This window comes from Panicum virgatum, chromosome 2N, assembly GCF_016808335.1.
Source record: "Panicum virgatum strain AP13 chromosome 2N, P.virgatum_v5, whole genome shotgun sequence".
Lineage (NCBI taxonomy): Eukaryota > Viridiplantae > Streptophyta > Magnoliopsida > Poales > Poaceae > Panicum > Panicum virgatum.
The window spans coordinates 65,326,523-65,335,856 of NC_053146.1; the positions used below are offsets into that span (position 1 = coordinate 65,326,523).

Consider the following 9,334-nt stretch of genomic DNA (forward strand, 5'->3'; position numbering starts at 1 on the left):
TAAAGATGTGCAACCTCTGCAGAGTGTAAAACTGGTATACTAGCCGTGCTCACGGTTATGAGCGGCCCAGATCCTCCTTTTGATTAGTGGGGTTGTCTCCTTCCGACGAGGGAGGTGCCTCTCAGGGTTACCTTTGTGGCTTGGTTTTGGTCTGGTTCTCAGTAGTGTCATGATTAAATTTGACTAATTACTATATAACTGGGTTAATGGTAATTCATCAACTTGTAGTAAATAGCTTTAATAAAATTTTGCCAAGATTAAAAGCTAATGCAGTTGAGTCAGCCAACCTTAGAGCCTCATAATTTGTGTTATACTTGTTGAGTACAAGTTGTGTACTCACTCTTGCCTCTTCTCTACTTTTTTCTCTTGGCTACGCTACTGCTACTCAGTTCCTGCCGACACGAGGGAGTTCGCTCAGCGCTACGAGAACTTCTAGGTGTTCGTCTCCCAGTCGACGTCCCTGTGGCGCCCTGCTCAGCTTCGGAGAGCTTTTATCGTATTTTGTACTTCGCTTCCGCTGTATCAGACCTTTTGTCATTAATGTAATAAATAACATTCGTATTTCGATTTATTACGTCTTATTCGTGATATGTGCTGTGATATACTATTCATTCTGTTGTATATACGTGTGACTTGATCCTGGCACGTATATGATTGCTCGGTTTATGTTCTTTTATAAACCGGGTGTTACAGAAGGGAGGGCCGAGCGGGCGGCGCTCGGGAGCGGGGCAGAGCAGAAGGGGGGCGAGCGCGCGGGGAGGGAGAGAGGAGAGGAAGGAGAGAGGAAAAAGGAAGAAAAGAAAAGAGAAAAGGAAAAAGAAAATGGAAAAAGAGAAAGAGAGGGAAAGAGAGAGAGATTCGCGCCGAGATCACGGCGCCGATCGCGGAGCCTGTCGGTCGCGTTCCGCGGTCGCCCGTGTGCGCTGACGAGGCCACAGGGAAAAGGGGTCGAGATGCTGGAGATCGGTCGATTGAAACAGGGAAAGATTCCGGAAATTAGGGCGGACTTTGAGCTCAACGATGGATCACCAGGTTTTGAAAATAATTACCGTACGATTTAATTTAGCGGATTTTTGGGATGTTACACAGATCTACCAGTCCTTTTCGGTTAGCCGCCCGGGGAAGCCGGTTTACCGGCCTGGAGAGGCGGTAAACCGCCAATTAGCGGCGGTAAGCCGCGGTCAGGTAAATATTTTTTTTCCTAGGATTTAGGTGTATTTAGATGTTTTGTTTTAGGATTTAGGTGTATGACTTAGGTATATTTAGAATTTAGGGAAGATTTATTTGTATTACATGATTTTTTGCACTATTAATTAGGTTTTAGCTAGATTTAATTTAGGTGTATTAGATGATTTTTGACACTATAACTTAGGTAGGAGTAAGAATATTAGATGATATATTTTTGTTGTGTATGTATGCAGATAGACAATGGCAAGCAGAGATGTTGTATGGCAAGAAAGGAGGAGGAGGTGGTCCTAGCCTCGCCGAGCACATCGCCCGCGTAGCGGCGGGCGAGCTCCACGAATCGGTCCACCACACGGGGGTCGTACTCGCACTCCCTCAGACCCACGGAGCGCAGGATCGTCCGCCCCAAGCGCGCGTCCCGCGGCTCTTCCCCGGCCGCCGCCGGCGGAGTCGACGCCTATATGGCGGCGTCCATTAGGGCACGTTTAGGGTGTTAAAGCTTTGGCTCCTCTTACCTTCAACAACGATGCTTTGGCCGAGTGGTTAAGGCGCGTGCCTGCTAAGTACATGGGGTTTCCCGCGAGAGTTCGAATCTCTCAGCTGCCGTATATTTTTTCATTTCTCTCTCTTTTTTTTCCCTTCCTTTACCTGTAAAAAAAGGTCCCTTTCGTTTCACAGTTTAGCTCGGAGTTAAAACTTGGAAACATTAGAGGTTTTGACACAAGTCTTTCTTGGAGGTATTTTTTTAGAGTAAATCTTATTCTGATCTCATAGAATTGATAAAACGTTATCCAGAGCATGTCCTCAGTTAAATTCCAATATGTTTGACGTATTTGCAGATTACCTTTCTTCTACTTTACACTGAAACAAAAGTGCACATGTTACACATATCAGTTAGAGAGCAACAAACTTCCTAATCTTTCCCTTTTCTTTTCTGAAAAGAGCTTTTTGTTTCTCGACTCTTTCACGTCTCTATGCTGTCAGCGCAGGAGAAGCTAAACTTCAGATGATTTACCCTAGGTGCCACGTCATGTATTTACAAGGTATTAATCTACGGCTGTCAGGACTGAGAAACGGCGAGACGGTGATCAAACATTTGTTGGAACTCCCTCGTATAACTTCCAGGTTTGCATGGAACAGAAGGAATCAGTTCAAGAACATCGCCCATTTTTAGCTCTTGGTTCCAGTCGTGGACGGCCTGGCAGTTCAGCCTCAGCCTCAATGGCATGCCGCAGTTAGAAGACCTCTTAAGTAGGTCCAATATCGTTGAATTTTGGGGGAGTTCGTGCACTGACATCTGAAGACACAAAAAAATTTGAGTTTTCCTGCTCAAGGATGAAGTCACTAACACAACAGAACGAGGGACCAAATTTGAAATTTGTGGTTAATGGGACAGTACAGTAGTAAAAGGATGGGAGGTACCTTTTCATTCTCCAGAAGTACTACTAGAACTGGTCCACTGTGATCACATTGTTTGGAATAGGAGAACGGACAGACATCAGAGTGTGACCTAATCGTGTGTATGTTGCTCGGTGAAGTGTCAGGTCCAAGTGATGAAGGATGGTCAATGTGCAAAGTTTCACGCTGATATGTAACCACCCTTCTAACCCATTCAACCATTTCAGGAACAGATGAAGAGCAACTCCAAACACCTTCCTTGTATCTCCAATGTGCAGCAATTCCAAACTCTGCCTGCAGATGCATGTCCCGAGTGCGAATCTGGATTTCTAGTGGGAGCATTTCTTTAGTGAGCACAACTGTGTGCAGGGACTGATACCTACAGTTTGGCAGAATATTTTAGTTACCAATGTGGATTGCATTATTGCATTGTAGCATAGTATTGCATAGGCATACCCATTTGTTTTGGGGCTGCTGATATAGTCTTTGAACTTCCCGGGAATTCGAGGCCACAGGTGATGGACAAGCTCTAATGCAGCGAAACAATCACATCTGTTCTCAACTATAACACGCACTCCATGTATATCATAAACTTCATCCATGGCCAGTTTCTTCCTGTATTCAAGTGCAAAATGATTAGCACATTTAATGATAATACTATATTTCAGCTAACAATGTTCCTTTGAGATGTTATACTGGAGTTAGTTCAGGACTCAGATGGAAGGAATAATGATTTGTACTTGTACACCTTTACTCTCTCTAGTAATAGCATGAGACACTAGATTACCTTGCCATCTTGCTGTGGATGCTGTAAATGCTCTTGTGCCTCCCATATACCGCATAATAGGATAATCCTCTCACCGCAAGCGCTTGTTCCAGTCGCCTTGTTGCAGCTGCGATCATATCTCTGTTGTAGAATTCAAGAAGGTTTGTTGACAGTTCATCAAATTTATCTGTGTAAAGATACTTGAAGCACAGATTTTCAAGCTGTTCCTTCCAATTCAAGATTCCCAACTGATTCGCCAAGGGAGCAAATATTTCCAGAGTTTCCTTTGCAAAGCACTGCTGTTTGATCTTGGGCAAAGAATCCAACGTCCTCATGTTGTGTAGCCTGTCAGCAAGTTTGATGAGCACAGCTCTTGCATCTTCCGTGGCAAGGAACACTGTGCGTAATCTGTCAGCTTCATCCATTCTACTGGCTGTATCATTTCTACGAGCCAGTTTGCTGAAATGACTTAGATTTGAAACCTATAAAGGTGGCGAGAAAACTATAGTTTAGTCGATTGAGACACAATATCATCATCGTTACCAAGAAAATAAACGAAGATGTCACAAGCAACAAAAGTTTCCTCAACATATATTAGGTGAAAGTATTGACTTTGGACACAAATAACACAGAGCATTCATTAATCATTAGCAGAACAAACAACAGAATCTTCCAAATTTCGTTTTTTTTAAAAAAACAGAATCTTCCAAATTCCAAGTAAATTGAAGTAGCATCAATTTTTAATTGATATATCATCATAAACAATACATCATTATTGACAAAGAAAACGAAAGGGAAAGAATGGAACACAAAAAAAATGGGATTAGATGACCAACCACAGGCTGATTTTACATTACTGAAACTCCGAAAGATAAGTCATTCCTAGATTCAGCAAGTGCCTGCTATAATATAGAGGTGATGGTAACGTAATACCTAACAAAGATAGGCACGACAACAATCTATTCTAGAAGCTCCATGAACAAAGTAACCATCAATAAGTTCTGTCAGTCACAATCAGATATTCAGATATCTAGCACCACCCAATTCCTGGTCACGGAAACGACAAAGCCAAGAAATATCAGAATAAAACAAGAGGGGTCCATGAGAAAGCCTCTTTGTAGAACTGCAGTCCTTTGTGATCTGAGTTTGCACTCCAGCACCGCTTATGTTATGCTCAAGTGTAGGGCATCGATGACACGCTCTGATTTTGTTATGCTGTTGATATGGTCAATTTGTGGAATAATATGTGCTGCCTGCAGGAAGTGGTCTTTACTATAGTACTTGCAGCAATACTAAATTCAACGGTTCTACTGCAGGATATAGTTATGAAAGATGAATTATTTCTCCTAAAAACAAGATATTACCCGCAAAAACACAAGAAATTATTAGCGCGTGTGCCGTCTGATCATATCCAAGGGATCGAATTAATTACCCCCTTAACAAGGTTGGCGACATCAGCACCGAACTGCTCGGAGATGAAGCCGTAGTCGAGGCCCGCGTCGTCCACCATGTCGTGCAGCAGCCCGGCAGCGACGACGGCAGGGCCGGCGCCGAGCTCCGCGAGCAGCGCCGCCGTCTCCACGCAGTGCTCCAGGTAAGGATCGCCGCTCGCGCGCACCTGGAGGAATCAATCGCCCAGCCAAGCAAACACAGTTCAGCCACTTCAGCAGCTCGCAGGCCACGCCAAATGAATGCGAATGCGAGCGAGCGCGACAGGGACACGGTCGAGCACCTGTCCGCGGTGGGCCACCTCGGCGGCGGCGAAGGCCCTCCGCACGAGATCCTCGCGGAAGATGGCGTACCGCGACAGCACGCCGGCGAGCATAAGCGCGGGAGGTCCGCCGTCGTCGCCTTCATCTCCCCTACACGCCACGGCGGCGCGTGCCCGCCTTTCGGACGGGGAGCCGCGGCACGGCGCTCGGGGCGCCGCGGAGTCAGCGGAGCGCGAGAGGGGCAGGGCCAGCCCTCGCGGCTCCGCGGGGTCGGCGCAGAGCGAGAGGGACAGGGACGTCGGGGTCCGGCACCGCGAATACGCCGCCCGCAACTCGGCGGCGGCCGGGGCGCCGCGGGCGGCGAGGAGCTCCAGCGCCGCCGCTGGTGACTGCGGAGTGAGGCAGGGGTGGGGGCGCCATTTGACCGGTAGGGTGATCGACGGCGGCATGGCTCACGAGCGATTGGGAGCGAGGGGAAGCCGACGGAGACTGGCTGGCTTGCAGTTGCAGGCGATGAGGCGAAGGTGGGGAGGGAGAGCGCAGCGGACAGACAGAGGAAGAGAATCGTGGGAGGAAATGGTTTGGGAGGTTGGGCTCCTCGGTTTCGCGCGGTTATGAATAGTAATGCTATCTGCAGTTTAGGCTTTGTTTGGGGAAGTTGCCTGCTCATTTGCAGTTTAGGCCTCGCGTTGTTAGGTAATGCTATCTGGACTTGAAATACGGATATTAATTTGGGCAAGTAGCAAACAAGTGAAATTTGATTTTTATGTAGTTTTGTTTTCCCGTGTATTCAATTATGTACGCAAGAGAGTTATTCACACTTTGAGTACTAACTAATTTGTTCGATTGTAAAATGTACTCGTTTTTCCTAATATCGTTATATGATTTGGATCGAGTTAGATACTTAGATTGTACTCTTTACTATATGGAAATAGTCAGTCTATTAGATGTGTCTTGGGTGTTCAACACTCAACCTTTAGATATACAAAATCATTGCCAACCTTACCTTTAAATTTCCTAGTGATTTGTTAGTTGTTAACGTCATCTGTGCGGCTAGCAAGTACTCCCAGAAAATAGTGTCAAGTGCAAGCTGATGCGCTACCAACGACCTTTTCTGATTCTCTCTATGACTTGGGATAGTTAAGTCCAAAAGCCTCCAACCTCAAATCCTAGTTCGTGGCTAGAACAGTAGAAAATGAGGCATAAGAAAATAGCATGATTCTTCACTAAGACGGTTAAATGCATACACTCCTAGGCACTGGCGGAGCCAGGTGTAGGCAAAAGTGGGCTATTGCCCCCCTTGCCATGCAAAATTTCCATTAGATGAATAGTAAATTTGACACTATTTATTATTTTAGCACCTCAATTACTAAAGGTTACCCCCCTCTAATTCTTTGTTCTGGCTCCGCCACTGCTCCTAGGCTCTAGACATTCATTTTGAATATTCAAGTTCCGAAATTTTCCTTAATCTAAAATAAAAATGCATACACTCCAAGGGTGTGCTCTGTGTAAGAGTCTGATAGGGTGCTCCCTGCAAAATGAACCCGATAAGAACAGCACGAGGAAATCGCTGAAGGACGGATGAGAACGACGGGGAGAAACGAGAAAGGATGCACGGCTTCGTCCACAGGCTTGACGCGCGCCCAAACAAACGTGCCAGTGTCTCCCTGGCAGGTGGGGTCGAAGGAGCGCGGGGCCCGCGTGCAACGCACCGCGCGGCGGCCGTCTCGGCGCCAACGGGAGGACACGGCTTCGGTTCCTTGTGCGTGTGGAGGAAAGGGTTGCTTGCCGGTTCGGCAAGAATAGTAACGTTGCAGTTGCAGAGACGGCCGCCCTGTGCTGGCATTTGTGTGTTGGTCGTGTCGGTTCATTCCGCCATGTTTCACCCATGGCGTCGTCTTTCTTTGGGAGGGAGAGACCGATGGGTGACTGGCTCAGAAGCCGAGCGCGGCCGTCTGCTGCCGGCGGCGACGTACGCGGATGCAGTCGCCCACGTCAGTGACTCGATATCTATGGGGGCAGCCGGGGGCGAACGACCCAGCAACCGACTGATGAATCCGGCGGCAGGCCTACCGTCGGCGGCTTCCGGCCGTTGGTGGCTTCTACTGTGCGCCGGCGCCGCAGCGGTGCTGTGGCCCATGGCGAATTGGCGATGATGGTTGATGGCTCGATAAGAGCAGCAAGTGCGGCTACCTGTTTCCATGAGATGCCAAAATTATTTCCCAACACGCAATGATACACTCTAGAAGCAGCTTAGTACGCATCCAGAAAATCAGCTGCCACAGCAAACGCAACAAACCCCTGGCATTCCTCATCTAACGTACAGTAAGATACAAAGGTCACTGACAATTCAGAACTGTTCCATTCAAAACAACAACGTTCACAGCAGTTCATGAGTCGGTGAGCAAGCGAACAAGATTCAATTTCCAAAGTTGTAAATCACAATCGGCAACAAATATCCATGTGGCAAACTTTTGCTGAAACACAGCAGTCGTTGTTCAAACATGCAACTGAAAATATGATCAGGTCGTAGCCAAATGCAAACGCACCTCAATATTCGTACAGATGAGCCCACAATTGGCAGACACATTTGAACCAAACCCATGGCAATCACGAGAGAGAAAAATAAAGCATGTTTTTCAATATGGATTAGCAAAGTACGGGTGATCGATCCAAGATAAGCATGTTCATCAACACAGTTCGTTTGATGGCGTCGTAGGAGAGTCACAACTTAGATAAAATGCAGCATCACAAAAACGAAGAACGCAGTACTGTAGAATTATGAGAAGCAGGGTCCAACTGAACATACTAGTAAGACCCTTCCAAATCCAAAAACTAGAAATACAATCTACAGATTACGCATTGCATCAGACATTAGGCCTTAACTACTTGCTCGAAAAAGAGTCCTATACTTAGGTAGGTTTTCCTATACGAGGATTACACAATTCATATGCTACAATAAAAGCACATTCCACGGTTTATAAGATCGTATCAATCTACTAATGCAAGCAAGATTGTGTATTACACTAGAATTCATCAGACAAGCAAGACAATGCACAACTCACTATTCATTTAAATAGGAGGACAAAATCACAATTCGCAATAACAGCATCAACAAACCTAAAAAAAGTACATATTAACTGGCATCACTAAATGCAAAATTCACGATGCACACTTCTCACCAGCCAAGAATTTTGATCATATAGTGAGGGAAGAATACATCCAGAATGTGTGGCTTTGTATTTGCAAGAACTTTAAAAGAACCATGCAACAGCTGATAACCAATAAAACTGTTCAAGGCTACGTATGCCAGGTTCATGACCGTCTACACATGCACCTTAGTTTGCAATCTCTAGAAAAACAATCCACAGAATCAAGGTTATATTAAGTTGATTAGCTTTATACCAATACAACATGCTGCAACATGAGCCTTATCAACCACAAAACGTGCACTTCAAACCGGTTCCTAACAGAAAATACTGTAATGCAATCACAATTACACTGAAGCAAGATAACAGGTAATGCATCACGAATTGATAACACATATGAAATCGTGATAACTGGTAGTAAAAGATAGCGTTGATATATCTGAGATATTTGATATGAACTGACATCACTAAGTGCAAAAATCCTCATAAGCACTCTCCCAGGCAGGAGCCAGAGCAATTTAAAAGCTAGCAAGTCTTCTTAACACAAATAGATGAGACAGGAAAGCACTACTAGTTCAGATATAGATCTCAAAACCGAGGCAGACAAGGACTGAAACCTAGGCAGTGAGCACGACGGCGCCGCCGGCGGCCTTGATCTTCTTCTCGGCAACCTTGGAGATGAGCTTGGCCTTGACGACGATGGGCTTGGACGGCAGCTTCCCCTTCCCGAGCACCTTGAAGTAGCCGAACTGGGTGACGTCGATCTGCGGGGCCTTGTCGGCGCCGGCCTCCGCCGCCTTCTCGGCGGGCACCATCGACCAGAGGCGCTCGACGTTGACAGCCGGGCAAGTGAACCTGTTGCGGAGCTTGTGGAAGTAGCGCATGCCCACCTTGCCGAAGTACCCCGGATGGTACTTGTCAAAGAGGATGCGGTGGTGGTGCATGCCACCGGCGTTACCGCGGCCACCGGGGTGCTTCCTGTGCTTCCCGATACGGCCGTGCCCGGCGGACACGTGACCGCGCTTCTTGCGGTTCTTCTTGAAGCGGGTCGTCATCGCCGCCGACTTACCTGGGCAGCGCCTGGGAGGGGAGTAGTGGAGGCGGGGGAGGGAGTGGAGGAGGAA

General features: G+C 46.8%; 2 protein-coding genes across 2 annotated transcripts; both read right to left on the bottom strand.

Annotated features, from left to right (window-relative positions):
- Positions 1-1,961: 1,961 nt before the first annotated feature.
- On the bottom strand, positions 1,962-5,652 carry LOC120658532 (probable GTP diphosphokinase RSH2, chloroplastic). The gene is made up of 6 exons (XM_039936789.1): positions 5,082-5,652; positions 4,782-4,967; positions 3,371-3,831; positions 3,040-3,198; positions 2,608-2,962; positions 1,962-2,482 (listed from the first exon to the last, which is right to left on the bottom strand). The coding sequence occupies exons 1-6, from the start codon at positions 5,508-5,510 to the stop codon at positions 2,246-2,248; spliced, it is 1,827 nt and encodes a 608-aa protein (XP_039792723.1). The 5' UTR covers positions 5,511-5,652; the 3' UTR covers positions 1,962-2,245.
- Positions 5,653-8,594: 2,942 nt separating this feature from the next.
- On the bottom strand, positions 8,595-9,334 carry LOC120658636 (60S ribosomal protein L27a-3-like). The gene has a single exon (XM_039936908.1). It carries the CDS (start codon positions 9,263-9,265, stop codon positions 8,828-8,830), a length of 438 nt encoding a protein of 145 aa, XP_039792842.1. The 5' UTR covers positions 9,266-9,334; the 3' UTR covers positions 8,595-8,827.